Source organism: Musca autumnalis, unplaced genomic scaffold, assembly GCF_047663935.1.
Source record: "Musca autumnalis isolate F117 unplaced genomic scaffold, ASM4766393v1 scaffold_3, whole genome shotgun sequence".
NCBI lineage: Eukaryota > Metazoa > Arthropoda > Insecta > Diptera > Muscidae > Musca > Musca autumnalis.
In genome coordinates this window covers 59,853,924-59,871,390 of record NW_027411866.1, presented here as the reverse complement: position 1 = coordinate 59,871,390, position 17,467 = coordinate 59,853,924, and the positions used below count along the sequence as shown (strand labels likewise).

Sequence of the window (17,467 nt, the reverse complement as noted above, 5' to 3'; positions counted from 1 at the left end):
TTGAAAACTTTGCAACTTCATTTTGCCAAGCGTTGGAAAAACGAGTACATAACTGAGCTCCAACGTAGATACAAATGGAAGAAAAGCCAACGAGATTTAAAACCAGACGATTTTGTAGTCATTAAAGATGACAGTTTGCCACCAACCGAATGGCGACTTGGACGAGTGGTTAAAGTGTTTACTGGAAAAGACTTCAAAATTCGCGTAGCTGAAATTCGAACCCAAAGTGGGCTAGTAACACGTCCACTTGTTAAGCTTTGTATACTTCCCAATTGTTAGCTCTGTACCCTGCTCACATATTTAATAACACCTTACATTTCAGTAATACTTCTAGTCTGCCCAAATGTCGCATCTGTCAAGAGCGACACTTCATCCACTCGTGCCCTACATTCCACAACATGAGCGTCATGAAACGTAGAGAAGAAGCAAGAACAAAAGGATTTTGTTTTAACTGCCTGTGTACGGCTCATATCCGGGAATGGTGTCCAAGCCGAAAAACCTGTATGGTATGTCAAAAAGGACACCATACGATGCTCCATGTTGACAACAACAGTAAAACCAGAACAGCCATCAAACAGAGGTCACCATCTCCTAACTCCAGTCCGGAGACAAGATCGGCAAAACCAAGACAACGTCGATCAGATGAACATAGAAAAAGGTCACCTAAGCCAACATCAAAACACTCCACGTCTTCCAAAAAATTAGACCGCAAAAACAGCGTCAGTGAGAGACTAAGCTGCCGTGCAAAGTCGCATGTGTTCCTGCCAACTGCTCTTGCGAAGGTCTTGACTGCTGAAGGTTGTGATAAGGTACGCCTAGTACTGAATTCTGGTTCGACACAAACAACATTTTCCTCTAAGCTTGTAGATAGATTACAATTACCTCTTACTCAACGAGCCGGGAAACAATTTGCCACTATTAATCTACAATCGTTTCATGATCACACAATAAAGATACAAATCACTGGCGAAATCAAGGGTCATCTCAACATCTCCCCACCTGAATATACAAAAGAAAAACGTCTGCAGGCAATATACAATCACTTGACAGATCTTGCAGATCCACACTTCTTCAACCCGATAAACATAGAGATCATGTTAGCCAATGACATAATCCCGAAAATTCTCAAAGCGGGCCTCATCCAAACTGCGACAAATATGCCAATTGCGCAAAGCTCTGTCTTTGGCTGGATAATTTCCGGAAAATGTCACTATTAAGTTGCGTTACAGCAAGAGGCCCCGGCATGTTAAACCTTGTTTAACAAATTAGTATAAGCATATGAATTTATAAATGAACTTTAGCATCTAAATTTGTTCTATTTAATTACAACCTAAAAACCTAATTAGATTCGATCTGGTAACCTTTTTTATTCTGAAATAAAATGAGCTTTCACTCAATTTATTTATATGCAACCATTGTATTGAATTCCATTTGTTTCATATATTACAAAATGTAAAAATGTCTTCATCTTCCACATATATTACATGAATACTTTACTTGTACTTTAACCGCTAATACGACAAGAAGTCGAACAATAAAGCCTGATCACGAATATTTATAGAAAAACACAAGCTTTTCTTTTCTTCCTCAACTTTACAATCAAGGGAATTGCCACCGCAAATTAACCATTTACATTCCATTAAAGGCCAATCCCCAAGATTGTACAATATTCAAAATCTTAAAAATAAACGAAATTTTGCAAACGAAAGCAACAAAAATTCAATTGACAACTCAAAAAATTGCAATAAGAAATTTGAGTCAATATTTAAATTCCAAAAATTAAAATTTGTAAACTACCATATAATTTACCAACAATTTGAAACTATATTCAAATTCCAAAAGCAAATCGTAACAGAGATTTTAAAACAATATTCAAAATTCCTGAAATGCGCTATTTAAACTACAAAATTATGTAAATTACTATTTAATTTACAAAATTATTTGCAAGAAAAAATTAATTTTGCAGTAAAAACCAATAAAATTATCTAATGTCAACTAAGAATCAACAAACAACTACCGAATGTAGCGTATATAGTGCAACAGGAAATTTGAACAATATCAAAATTTCAGACAAAAATTACAAAATTCGCTAAAAATATGTCTAAAAAACGCCGTTCACAAGAAAACGTACAATTGTAGGGTGCATGCAATTTCAAATTTATACAAATAACCACCGAATGTAGTGTATTTGCGTCAAAAAATTCAACAGGAAATTCGAACAATATCAAAATTACGAAAAAATCACAAAATTCGAGTAAACAACTCCCTACACAAGAACAAATCCAATTGAGCGACTGTAGGGTGCGCGCAATATCGAATTTATACAAATAGCCACCGAATGTAGCGTATTTATGTCCAAAAATGCAAGGAAAATTTCAAACTATATTGAAATTCTAAGAAATTATATGCATCGCAATAAATATGTTTAAATAACTCCCTACACAAGAAAAGGTCCAATTGATCAATTGTAGGGTGCACGCAATTCCAAAATGTCCAAAAATTTTATTAAAAAGTTCCCTGACACCGATTTATTATATTTACCATAAAATATACTAATATGTGTCACAGTACTAATTTACTGACCGGGTACTGTGTAATAATACACCGGCGGGGGACTGTGCAATAAAAACGGACACGACAGAAAGAGGAATGTCCAAAAATGCAATATTTATGCGTACATGCGTGTGTGTATATATTTGCATGCAAGCCACTTACTGACCCACCAGACGGTACGACAGAGCGACGATGCTGTGTATGTAGCTATACTAGCGTGTGTGTATCAACGCAGAAGGGACCAAATAACCCGTGCAGTGTAAATATGTAAACGATGTATTTATGAAAGTATGTTTGAATATTTACACTGCTAAAGCTAGCGAAAACGAAATCAATGCAAATCAATGTAGATTTGGGGAATATTTTAGGGAATATTTTAACACTTTCTGCAACAACAAAGCAATAAGTAAAAGAAATTTACAACGACAAATTAGGAGAAAAAGAACGAAAAATAAGCGAAATATTTGGAACAAAATATTTATTATTTTTGTTTTGATTTTGTTATTCCCGTATGTCTGTACGTCTGTCCACGATTTGGACTTTGACCGACCGACAAAAAGAGGGAATCTGTGACATTGTAAAACGAGATGGCCACAAACGTTCGTTCGTTTGTTTGTGGCCATCTCGTTTTACAATGTTTTTATTTTTTTATTTTAAAGCTCACTTTGCACTATACGCACCTGGTAATGCAGGATTAATGGACTGTATATTATTTATTAGGCTTTCCAAAATCAAAGCGATGATCCAATCCGGCTCGAATTGACCAAATGTTTATCCGGCTCGAAGAACCAAATGTTTATTCGGCCCGAAGCGGCCAAATGTTTAGTCCGCACTATAGGGACTGGGGGAACAAGTGTAATCGAGGCTCCCCAATGGAGCCAGTACGCCCAATGCGTATGAGTGGCCGTCGGTAACAATGAAAATAGAATAAAATAAAACACGATAGTTTTAGTAGAAGTTTTGGCTCAATTGCCGGTGTTTATTCAATGGTAAACAATATTAACTTTTCGAAATAATGATGTACAACGATATGTACTAAGGCTTACGATAAAGCGCGGGAGTTGCTTGCAAGTCAAGCTGATCGATCTTCTTTTCTTTTGTTTATTTTTATCTGTTTATGTTTATTATGTTGTGTGTTGACATCTGCATAGATGCTTCAAAAGGGCGGTTGTCAAGTGAATATTCGTTGAAATCTCTCATACTATTACAGGGATGTAATAAATGGGAATGAGGAGATTTCAACGAATATGCCTATGCAATTCATAGGGCTAATTTAAATCAAATAATCAATTCTAACTTAAACACTAGTAAATAAACGACACCTGAACATAGTTGCCAATATTTCTACAGACTGTAATAGTTGCATTTTTACGAGCAAAAAGCAGTGTTGTATATTAAAATATTTCGATTTAACATTTGATTTAAAACAAATCCAAGTTTTGAGTTGATTTAATTTTATATGGTAAATCAGGGTGGATTTGGGTGGATTAAGCACTTAAATCGAGATAATGCCCTTAATCATCGTATAAGGGTATAGTCTAAACGGGCTATTACGGTAGGGGTAAAGCATGAAATCATCTGAATACACTACTAACTAACTAAATACAAACAATTCTGGTATAAAATTGTGTTCCAATTAAAGTTAAATTGAGTTTACTACTAATGTCCCTAATTAGCTGGGCAGGCTAATAAATCTACATATTCGTGGTGCATTAATGGAAAATAAGGTCAACAGCACATTATTATAGATTAAGATAATATTTCGATCCTTTAAAGGACTTACAGTAGGGGTAAGGCATGAAATCATCTGAATACACTACTAACTAACTAAATACAAACAATTCTGGTATAAAAGTGTGTTCCAATTAAAGCTAAATTCAGTTTACTACTAATGTCCCTAGTTAGCTGGGCAGGCTAATATGGACCATTTTTAGAAAAGTGGGATGTCCTTCCTCCACATATGGGGAATGTCAGAATGTTTTGACGTTACTCGGTAGTGCTTATACAAATATCTTATATACAAAATTTATTTCACAAAAATCTTCACATTTTTGAATGAAATTGAGTAATCTATTATAACGAATTTATTGTCCTTAATTAGCTGGTCGCCACTATATATATTGGCGACCAGCTAATTAGGGACAATAAATTCGTTATAATAGATTATAAGATATTTGTATAAGCACTACCGAGTAACATCAAAACAGTCTTACATTCCCATACGTGGAGGAAAGACATCCCACTTTTCTAAAAATGGTCCATATTAGCCTGCCCAGCTAATTAGGGACATTAGTAGTAAACTCAATTTAACATTAATTGGAACACACTTTTATACCAGAATTGTTTGTATTTAGTTAGTTAGTAGTGTATTCAAATCAGTGTTCGAAAAGAAACAGTACACTAAAATAACGTACCGTTCAAGGTACGGTATCACTAAAAAATATTTTAGTGTACCGTATCGGTACACAACCACTAAAAAATATTTTAGCGTACCGTACCGAAGCACAACGAAAATCGTAGTGAACCGCAGTCGGTACACTAAAAAATCGTAGCGTACCGCAGTCGGTACACTAAAATATCGTAGTGTACCACTGGTCGGTTCACTAAAAAAATAACGTACCGCTAATGTACCACACACGTTTTTTTTATTTATGAGGAAATATGAATTGGTATATGCTTTCTAGGCAAACGTGGCAAGTATAATAAATAAAAGTCAATGATATATAAATTAATTACATTTTAATCGTTTATAACTAGAAAATTTAATGTTGTTTACCAAGTTAGGCACCTAGACATTTATGATATGTAGAAAAGAGTGAAAACTCGTGAATTATAAAATCATTCAATGAATGAGTAAAAAATAATGTTAGTATTTTGGTGTCATTAGCATTTTTTGCGAAAAAGATTATTTAGAAAAATGTAATATTTGCTATACAATCCACATTAACATTACCTGTACCAATAAAAAATACCCATGTATTTTGTTTGTAGTAAACAGTGTCCGCTAAAGGTGATCGCTCACCAATAACGTTTTTTCAAAGCTATTTTTATTTACACATTTAAAAGTATTTGTAGCCAAACCACAAATTTTAATATGATTTTTTCAATATGGTATGTATTTATCTTTACACCAGTATGAGGTTTCTAATTGACGTCATAAGAAGGTTTATTTTCGACAAAATGGTGCAAAATAATTATTATTGGTGGCACCAATAACAGAAAATCTATCTAATTTTTGGACCACTAGAAGAAACCCTCAAAATTTTGAATTTTTGAGGCATTATTCTCATATTCTTACCATTTTGTTTATTTTGATTTGTTACCATATTACAAACGGTTTTTACATTTTATGCAATTTTTATTTTTTATAGTTAATTTGAATTAATTCAAACATATCAACATTAAGGGCCTGTTTTACTATGTCGAAATAAAATGATTGCGAACGAAAAACAAGTAAACTTTGGTTTTCATGACATTATTGACATTGTGTTTGTTTAAAACAACTAGAAAATTTAAAAATCATACACGAGTTTTGTTGTTTTTCTTTCGTTTTCATTTTGGTTCGACATACTGAAACAGACTGTAAACCATCAACAAAATAAACATATTAAAAAATTTAAATACAATTAGGCAAGAAATGTATTGCAAAAACCAAAATTGTAGAAAATTTCATATTAATTGTTCGTTTATGGCAACAAATTATGTAAAAACTATACGGTTTCTTGTGCAAATCTCTTGCTATAGGTCCTTACAACAATAGTTCGTCAAAATATTCAAAGGTTATTTGCGATTTATAACAAATACGGTCAAAAATAAGAATTAACTACTACTTGGGGGGTGACAATAAAAGTATTGCAACGGGAAAATCAGTACTATAAAACTATACAATTTGTGCAAATTTTTAAGGTCATTGTGCATTTTTATGACTTTTGCGGCTAATAATACACTAACAGTATTGAATGTAATAAAGTTCAGTGATAAAAAAATGCCGTCATGGAGAGTCTTCAGACAGCTAGAAAACGCATGGGATCATATTAACAATAAACAATGACGAATAGGCCACAGGCAAGTAGGCAAAGTATGAGTATTTGACTCAATATGTATTGTATGATAATGGAACAATGCAAAGCAGTCTGATTTTGGCTTTGAGAACATCGAAATACCTCTGGAAAGTATATGGAAAAAATTGACACCAGTGTAGTATTTTGGAACGACCTACGACAGAGCACTATTTAGTATCTCAAAGGTATTGATATGATTTAATTTTTACTAAGTGGATAGATATTATCCTCTGCTATAATAATAAATCCAAAAAATTGCGCCAAATCCAATAAAACCCATCAAATATGGAAATTAAAAAGCTACCGGAGAAACTGGAATACCGAATAATTGGGTACTATATTCTTTACCATGGAAAATAGTATGCGAAATTGGGTTCACGGATTTAAAAATGATTGGGAAGACATCCCCACTGACATCATTAAGAAATATTTAATTGTCATTAGTCTGAAAGTCAGAAAAATCGATCCCGAAAGCTCAAACAAAGTCTACTACCACCATTCCAAAGACCAGATAAATACATGTTAATCTTATCTGTTTAAATTTCCGATGTAATATAACAACACACAACTCTTAAATACATCGGGCCAACATCCTGACATCAACCCTCATAAAATGTTTGGGTCCAATTTAACAAAAAACTCCAAAAACATCCTCCAACGAAGGATCAAGATTTACTAAAATTTGGGGAACCAGTATCCTTAGAATGGAACATATCGAGCCTTAATTTTTGGTTTAACTAAACTCATTCATGCTCCAATGAATGTCCAAAATGGATATACAACTCATTAAGGAACACACCTTTGGTAATTCTCGAAGAAACCATCGATTTGGTAATTTTTGCAATACTATTATTGTCACTCCCATGTAGTAGTTAATTCTTATTTTTGACCGTATTTGTTATAAAACGCAAATAACCTTTGCATATTTTGACGGAATATTGTTGTAAGGACCTATAGCAAGAGATTTGCACAAAAAACCGTATAGTTTTTACATAATTTGTTGCCATAAACGAACAATTAATATGAAATTTTCTACAATTTTGGTTTTTGCAATACATTTCTTGCCTAACTGTATATAAACAGGGGACTCAATCTCAGCTCAACTGGTAATTGAAAATGCCATTTACGTACTGTAGAGTAAACGAACAACATCCAGTAACAATTTGTAAAAATTTTGAGTAAACGAACACACATAATATTAGCAATACCACTAATAATGTTTTTTTTTTTTTTTTTTTTTTTTGAGAATCCCAATACTTCATAACATTTCCATTTAGAGGTAACCTAGGTTGTCGCTCATAAATAGAGAATTCGGATTCTAAATTTGTAAGATTTGAGAAATTCGATGTATATGTGGTAGGATCTATAATTTGCATATATTCAGAAAAAGATTTCGCTGTACTGGATGTGCTTCTTGACGGGATTTCATCTGGTATTGTACCGACTGTATTATATGCTGTTGATTCTAGAAAATAAAAAGGGATTAACATGTATATGTATTTTAGGGTACTAATTTAGCAAAATTACCTTCAATTGAGTTGATACGTTTATATAATGACTCTATGTACTTTTCGCCCTTTGCTTCTGGTCCCTCGTTATACAGACTTTAATTCGTGGATCCAAAAACCCTGCTGCATTGAAGAGTTCGTTATCCAAAAGTTTATCCGTTCTTGCCTTCAATGACTCTTTTAGTACCGTTTTCATTTCTGTATTCGGTAAAGCATCAATTTGGAACGTAATATCCATTATTATAACAAATAATTCGCTATAACACAGCAGTTGCAGTTTCATTGTAGCTGTGTAAATAGGTTTGAATAGTCCAACAAACTCATTTGCGAAAGACCAGTCATCAGAACTAACGTATAATTCAGCATTTTCCGTGCTTAATGAAGTTACCATCTCTCTCATTTCCAGCAGTCTTACAACCATATTGTATGTTGAATTCCATCTTGTTGCACAGTCGATTATAGGTTTTTTGTGGAGTCCATTTTTAAGAATACTCAGATACGTTTTACTTCGTAGTTTTTTGACGACGTATCTCAAGTTCTCTATTTTGTCTTTTATTGCTGGAAGTTTGAGAACATCATTCACACATAGCTGTAGCCTATGGGCTCCACAACGAACGTTAATAATTTGGTAGGGAGAGGTAAAGTCAATTGACTCTATATTATTAATTGTTTCTTGGCAATCGACATCATTATCATCCTCATCATCAAGAACTTTCTCGTCCACTAGCAATTGTAAATGTGAGTTCAGCATTTTTACCGTTTTTAACATATTTGATCCATTGTCAGTGGTAATGCTCAGCGGTATGTCTTGACTTCAGCTCTTTTACTGCCAAAGTTTTAATATTGAATTTTCCGCCTTTAATGTATTGTACATTGATCCCGAGCATGCTGAAATCCATTCTGGTTGCCACATCAATTTTAAGAGAGAATAATATTCCTTTTAAATCATTGGATATTTCCGTCTTGAAAAAACGATTATACGCTCCATTATATTATGTTCATTTACTGCTATTCCAAGTGTGCTTAGAACTGGTTCCATTAAAATTTTAAAGGCACTATCTTCGGCCATGTGTAAAGGACGTCCATTTTTGGTGAATAGTTCCACTATTGCCAGTTCTATCTTTTTACGATTTACATTTTTTTGTATTAACACGGTTTGGACACTATTTTCTGAAACTTTAACACGCTTTTGTTCGACGTATGATGCATATGAATCAGGGTGCGACCTCTTCAAGTGCCGTTCTAAATTTCCGGAATGTGCACATAAAATTTTATTTTCACAACTTTGAATATTACACACTATTTCGTTAGATTCGTTTGTATTAAACCATGGTATAAGTAAAGAGGTAGATTTAAATGAAAAAATCTATAGAACCCTTGTTTTTCCTGAATTCCTAAAACTTCAAAATAAAAGCAACAAGTGGGTTTGTTTACAATGCATTTTTTGAGCATTTTATAAAAATCGATAAAAATGAATGAGGTGTTAAGTTTTCTCCACATAATCGAGTTGTGAATATGATAAAATGATTGTTTTTATGCAAATCTGACGAATTTTTTCCATTCAGATGGCCTAAAAACAATTTTAAAAATCATTGAATTCGATTGTTTTTAAAATTTAGTGTGTTCGTTTACTCAAAATTTTTACAAATTGTTACTGGATGTTGTTCGTTTACTCTACAGTACAATGCAAAATACCTTAGCCGATTACAAGAAGTTACTGAACTTGTACAAATTTGTACAAATTGTTGAGTAAACGAACATACCTATTGTTTGGCATATTATTCAAACACCACACACACACATACACATTTTGTGTATTTTCTTTTGAAGTTTTAGATGGCCTAAAAACAATTTTAAAAATCATTGAATTCGATTGTTTTTAAAATTTAGTGTGTTCGTTTACTCAAAATTTTTACAAATTGTTACTGGATGTTGTTCGTTTACTCTACAGTACAATGCAAAATACCTTAGCCGATTACAAGAAGTTACTGAACTTGTACAAATTTGTACAAATTGTTGAGTAAACGAACATACCTATTGTTTGGCATATTATTCAAACACCACACACACACATACACATTTTGTGTATTTTCTTTTGAAGTTTTAGGAATACTGGAATGAAAAAATTTAAATTGACATAAAGCTTTGGCTAACCTTTCTTATTAAACCATGTATTAAACATATTGTAAATAACGTTATTTTTTTGTCTTGGCATTTTTTGTTAATTATTCACCCAACGTTTAAGGAAAACTGAAGAAAATTCATAAGGAACTGTTTCATATAAAGTAAAAAAATATTTTTTCAATAACATTATTACCTGTAAATGCGTAAAGAAGGGTTTCGCCAAATTCCAAAAATGCAAGTGTTAAAATAGAAACAAGAACATTCATTGATATGGTACTTTGTTGCGTGGTCTTGCCGATTGACTACAATAAAAAAAGTTAAACTAAAAGACCCGACGTTTCCACCCACAACTTATACACCAGCCACCGTTTTTGAAATGAAGGGGAAACGGTCAGTGGCTGATGATGGACAACAAACGGGTGACTAATCGCAGGTTTAGTAGTAGCAGTGATTAAAAGAAAACAAATAAACCGAGAGAAAATAAATGAAAAATCCTGGAAAGTAGGGGAAATTGATTCTAGCGCCATTTCCCAGGTTATAAAAGGGACCAGAACCTAAAAAAACGGTATAGAATCAAGTGAAGTGCATAACACCACAGTTGGAATTTTAAACCTCAAAGTTCACTCTACAAAACCAAATTAAAACAAATATATCGAAATAATTAAAATCAATTTTTATTTAATTTTATTTAAAAAAGATTGTGGTCTCTTTGTAAATTAATGTTGTGGGCAGATAAACAAATATGTAAGTTTAAATTTGATGTTTGTTTTAGTAAAAAGTAGTGATTGTGTTGTGTTGTACTTCTTTATTTTTTTTTAAGATTGCACCAACAATTTAAACAAAAAGACGTCAACTGTCCTCCTCGACGACCCAGAAGGAGGAGGCAGCAATCTTTATTAATAATTGAAACCAAAGCAAAGACTAATTCGGGAAGCCGGATTTCATCCATTATGGCGGTGGTTTTTATTTAAACTATAATCCTCATATTTGCCAAAACACGTTTGAAATTGATGTAAACTGCCTCTAAGTCGATGGTCAGACTAGCACGATTTCAACATGGCGACGTCAAGTTTATAGGCGAGGGGTATGAAGTAGTGAAACCCATGTACATGGTTTTCTGTGTTTGTTGTGTTGCCTCTTCTTGTCATACGTTGCAAGATTTTTTCTTCCATTTTCTTTCATTTTTATTTTCTCAAGCAAACGTTAACAACAAAACAAGCATAAAAAGATTTAATAATAAAATTTAATTAATGGAAGAGTGAAAATTTTACTATTAATATTAATTTAATTATTAAGGTTAATTATTTTGTGTTGTTTTTTAGTTTATTTATGTTTGTTTTGTTTTTATTGGTATCGGAAACACAACAAACGCGAATGGTAAAATAAAGAGGACAAGAAAAAATCTTAAATTTTAGGTTAACGTGTGTGGACACTAACGAAACTTGAAATGAAAATTTAACGAATTTGGTTTCAAGAAACCTAGCTGGTCTGACCATCGACTAAGTCCTGTTGATGCCCCCACTCGTTGCTGGAAATATTGAGTGATTTATGTAAGCATGTGATGCACCATTAATAGCATGAAGCAACAGGTAATTTATACTGCTCCCGAAACAATTTGACGTGAATAACAACCATTACGCGCGTCAGCGCCCATCTTGATTCCTAGAAATAGAAAAAAAAAATCGAAATTATAATTAATTGATAAAGTTTTGATGACAAAAAAAATCTTTAAATTTTAATGTTTAACTAAGTTGTGTTTGTCCCTATCTTTTAATATAAGCTTAAGTTTTACTTTGTGAGGAATAATAGCTCTGTTCCAGAACTAAAAAGTTTTTACAATTTTTACCACTTTTACACATTTTGCGTTCCCGAACACAAAATTTATATGAAAATTGTTTACGACTTTTACAACTTTTACGACTTTTACCACTTTATAAAGTACGGGAACAGGCCAAATGATACCAAGTTTCTTTTAAACAAAAAGTGAGTGTAGGGTTACCTAATTTTTCTACAGCTAGATTTTTTTTCTTGATGTATATTTTTTGGGACTGTGATTGAGAAGTCCAAACCTATCTAACCGAGCTCGTTTAGGCAGAAGAAAAGTCATTGGCCTGAATTGGCATAATAATCTAGTGAAGATTTCTTTGGTAAACCGAGTCATTGGCTCACGTAAAATTTTCCCTTTGGTATTGGTAATCCCAAGGATTCCATGAAAACATGTCAATTATGTCAATAAATTTATATGTTTGAAATTAGAAATATGAATATGTCTCGTTGAATTTTGTTTGTAAAAGAGGAGAGTAGGATGTAACTGCGAGGTAAGTGTGTGTGGATTGCGGGGCCCTTATGATTATGATGATTGGAACCTAAGGGTCAAGGTTGGGTGGGCTCATGTGTGGGTACATCTTTCACCAAGTACCTTTGTTGCTGGTGCATGTAGTCTTTGTGTTTGTTTGTTTATGTTTGTTCACTGTTCCCCCCCTCTTATTGTGCTTCCCCTTGGGCTGATGGTGCCAGGGTTGGGACCGACCTGAGAATACGCTCCCATGAGCTAGCTGGACCCCCCACCACAGTGCCGCATAAGGCGGAACGTAACAACTTCTCTATGTTTTATTACATTTATTTTGAAATCGTAAAACAGTCCTATTTGCAGAAAACCACAGAATTTGAATTTTATTTCTATGCCTGCACTTATCGCCACAAAATTAACATTTCCTCACAAAGCACACCTGTGTGGTACACTACAGGTACGATATTTGTTAGTCATCCGAACACCGGAACGCTTCGATTTTTTTTAGTGATCCGACTGTGGTTGTTTTGTTGGTTCAGGTAACAGGTAAAATGCATGTGGATTGGACAACAAACAAACCATTTTATGAATTGACTTTTGCCGAAAATAAACATCCTGATGACACCAACATACTAACGTTATTCTTATCCATTCATAGAAATGGTTTTATGACACATTGTCACCCCTTTCTACTTGTAAAAACTGTATAAATATTTAACTAAAGAACAAATAATATTTTAAAAACAATGTTTTAATGTGTACATTGACTTGAATTTTAGTTACTATTCTTGCCCTTATTCTCAACAACATCATACATATAATTTTTCATTACAATTCAAAAACACACCTGCACGGTACATTACCGGTGCGTTATGTCTTAGTGAACCGACCAGTAGTACACTACGATAATCGTACGGTACCGCAGTCGGTTCACTAAAAAATCTTAGCGTACCGCAGTCGGTACACTAAAAATCGTAGTGTACCGCTGTCGGTACAGTAAGATTTTCGTTGTGCTCCGGTACAGTATCACTAAAATATTTTTTAGTGTTTGTGTACCGGTACGGCACATTATCGTTGTGTACCTATCCACCTTGGTACGGTACGGTACGATATCATAGTGTTTATTTTTGAACACTGATTCAAATGATTTCATGCTTTACTCCTACCGTAAGTCCTTTAAAGGACCGAAATGTTGTTATAATCTATAATAATGTGCTTTTGACCTTATTTTCCATTAATGCACCATGCAGATATATTTGGCTCTTTAAACAAAAATGATATTGCTAGTAGCCCGAGACATCATTCTGAACCATACACCGCAATTACCGCTCCATACTGGGTGTACAATTGTCCTTAAATTACTTATTAACCAGTTTGGATGAGTTATTATGCTGAAAATCCTATTTTAAGGATGAGATATAAGGCTTTTTTAAATCAAAAAATATGGTAATCTGATCATTAGCATGCTGACATAATGTGTTAAAAATATTTTGCACTTATTTCAACAACTGGAATCTTTCGGCATGGAGGAAAGTTTGTGTGTGCCATTTTAAAACTATACAATAAAACCAATTTTTGGTTTATAGACACCGGCTAATTTTTCCAGCGATATAAGCTTCTTTTCCCTCAAAAATGAATAATATTGTTTGGTTTCGATGTGAAAAGGTATTTTGTTCCATACAAAAGCTACCACAAGGATCACTGGGGCTTCCATCATTGTTGGGTGTTTTTAATGCCTTTGTAAAAATTGTACCCACTTTGTAGAGGAGTTTTACATGACTGAAAAACTCAGGAAATGTCGCCAACATTACTGATGGGTATTTTGACACCGCTGAAAAATGTTTGATGTTGCCTGGCCGGGGAATCGAACCCACGACCTTCAGCGTGCACACCATCGCATATATATATATATATAGTATTCAGATGATTTCATGCCTTACCCCTACCGTAAGTCCTTTAATGCCCGTAATTTCTAGCCCTAAGTAAACGGGTAGGTAGCTACCTAATAGTTATCTTTACCTACGCGTTTGGTAATTTCTACGTGCCATTTACCGAGGCGTGTAAATTTTGAAAACATGTGGTAACATTGGTGATTTTCATTCATGATTTCGTAAAAACATTGCCACATATAAGTGTTTTACAATTTTTAACACATTGGCAACGATTAACCATGCAAAATCCTTGGTGTAAGTAACACGGCCGTTTTCGACCCGGTAACGTTACCTATGGATTGAAATTATGAAATTTTGCTTACACGGGGGATACCTATGAACTTATAGATAACTACGCGTAGAAATTACGGGCATAAAGGATCGAAATATTATCTTAATCTATAATAATGTGCTGTTGACCTTATTTTCCATTAATGCACCACGAATATGCAGATTTATTAGCCTGCCCAGCTAATTAGGGACATTAGTAGTAAACTCAATTTAACTTTAATTGGAACACACTTTTATACCAGAATTGTTTGTATTTAGTTAGTTAGTAGTGTATTCAGATGATTTCATGCTTTACCCCTACCGTAATAGCCCGTTTAGACTGTACCCTTATACGATGATTAAGGGCATTATCTCGATTTAAGTGCTTAATCCACCCAAATCCACCCTGATTTACCATATAAAATTAAATCAACTCAAAACTTGGATTTGTTTTAAATCAAATGTTAAATCGAAATATTTTGATGTACAACACAGCTTTTTGCTCGTAAAAATGCAACTATTGCAGTCTGTACAAATATTGGCAGCTATGTTCAGGGGTCGTTTATTTGCTAGGGTTATGACTTTTTGACCTTTTTTCTCAAAAATGATTTCCTGTATCGAGAGTGAATGAACTTTTGCCTATTATTGCCAAAAATAACAACGTTCATTCCATTTAATTATTAAAAAAGGTCACGCACAAACCACTCTGAATTTTTTTTTTTTGGAAAATCCTATGAAATGAAAAAAATGTTGCACCAAATTTTTTTCCTGTTGCACGAATAAATGACATTTTGCCTATTAATAACTAAAATAATTTTTATTCCATTTAAATATTGAAAATATTCAATTTATGTGATACATGGAATAAAGCTCTTTTAAATCAAAAAATATGGTAATCTGATCATTAGCATGCTGACATAATGTGTTAAAAATATTTTGCACTTATTTCAACAACTGGAATCTTTCGGCATGGAGGAAAGTTTGTGTGTGCAATTTTAAAACGATATAAGCTTTTCCCTCAAAAATGAATAATATCGTTTGGTTTCGATATGAAAATGTACTTTGTTCCATACAAAAGCTATCACAAGGATCACTGGGGCTTCCATCATTGTTGGGTGTTTTTAATGCCTTTGTAAAAATTGTGCATGTAAAAGATCCCTCATGTAAATTATGCCCAATTTTATAGGTAGAGGCAAAATATTTTTTTTACATTATGTCGGCATACTAATGACCAGATAACCATATTTTGTTGCCTTAAAAACGCCCCATAACTCATCCTTCAAATAGGATTTTCAGCCATCCAAACTGGTTAATAACCCTTCTTCTTCTTCTTCTTTATTTGCGGATCCGTTATTCGGATATAAAGCGATCATACAATAGTATACATTACATTTATATATCATATGTACATGTTATGTTATTTTATTTTATGAAATTATAAACAGCTCTCGATTTTTAGCAGCATGTAGCAGATTTGTTTCATCTCTGTATCCTGTCCACTCTTGGATGTTACTTAGCCAGTATATCTCTCTTCTGCCTCTTGGTCGTTGTCCTTCTATGTTGCATTTAATAATGCATTGTATAAATCTGTATTTGTCATTTCTCATCAGGTGTCCAAGGTATGCGATTTTTCTCGATTTGACCGTGTGTAAGAGTTGCCTGTCGACATGCATTCGTCTGAGAACTTCTTGGTTTGAAATGTGCGATGTATAGGGTATCTTAAGTATTCTTCTATAGACCCACATTTCAAATGCTTCAATTCTTTTTTGATCTGCACTTTTGATGGTCCAAGTTTCTACGGCATATAATAGTATAGACCAAATATAGCATTTGACGAATCTTATCTTGGTTGCGAGACTTAATTCGTGATTTGTAAGTGTTTTTTTGTATTTAAAAAAGGCGTTTCTGGCCATCTCCACTCGGCGCTTTATTTCGTTTGAAATATTCCATTGGTCGTTAATTGAAACGCCAAGGTATTTAAAAGTTTTTACACGTTCGACAAGTTCATCTTTAATATTCAGTGACGTTTCATAACTTGCATCTTTCCGACTAACAATCATGTATTTTGTCTTTTTTGTATTTATTTTGAGACCATATGTTTCACTTACGTACGTGAGCTTGTCTAGAAGCTGTTGTAGCCCAGATATACTGCCGGCAATAATTGTGGTATCATCAGCGTACCGTATGTTATTTATAATTTTACCCTGAACTCTTATTCCAATTCGTTCTCCTTCGATTGACTCATGAAATATTTTTTGGGAATATATATTAAAGAGGAGCGGTGATAGTATGCACCCTTGCCGGACTCCTTTTGATATGGAAATGTCGTCAGTCAGTTCACCATTTATTTCGATTCTTGCAGTTTGGTTCCAATATAGATTCTGTATGCACCTAATTTCGTTTTCTTCTATTCCTATTTCCCTCAGTATATTAATCAATTTGTCGTGTTGGACGGTATCAAATGCCTTTTCATAATCGATAAAGCATATATAAACATCTTTGTGGACATCTCTGCATTTCTGTACAAGTAATTGGATGGATAGAAGGGCTTCTCTGGTACCCATACCTTCCTTGAAGCCGAATTGGGACTCTCCCATAACTCTTTCACATTTGGAGTAAATTCTTTTGTGAATTATTCTTAGGAAAATTTTTAATATGTGACACATAAGGCTTATAAGCCTGTAGTCACAACACTTTTTTGCATTAGATTTTTTTGGTATTGCAATAAAA

The 17,467-nt window shown here is 33.5% G+C and overlaps 1 protein-coding gene across 3 annotated transcripts in view; it reads left to right on the top strand.

The window, feature by feature from the left end:
- The window catches only part of LOC141399759 (uncharacterized), an 88,947-nt gene that overhangs the window by 12,797 nt on the left and 58,683 nt on the right, over positions 1-17,467 (top strand). For 2 of the 3 annotated variants that reach the window (XM_073979042.1, XM_073979041.1), the window contains one exon: positions 323-1,499. The exons of the other annotated variant lie outside the window; for it this stretch is intronic. In XM_073979042.1, the coding sequence (XP_073835143.1) occupies positions 323-1,217 (895 nt within the window). In that variant the 3' untranslated portion in view covers positions 1,218-1,499. Of the gene's footprint in view, positions 1-322; positions 1,500-17,467 lie in introns of those variants that run through there. 3 annotated transcript variants of the gene reach the window in all.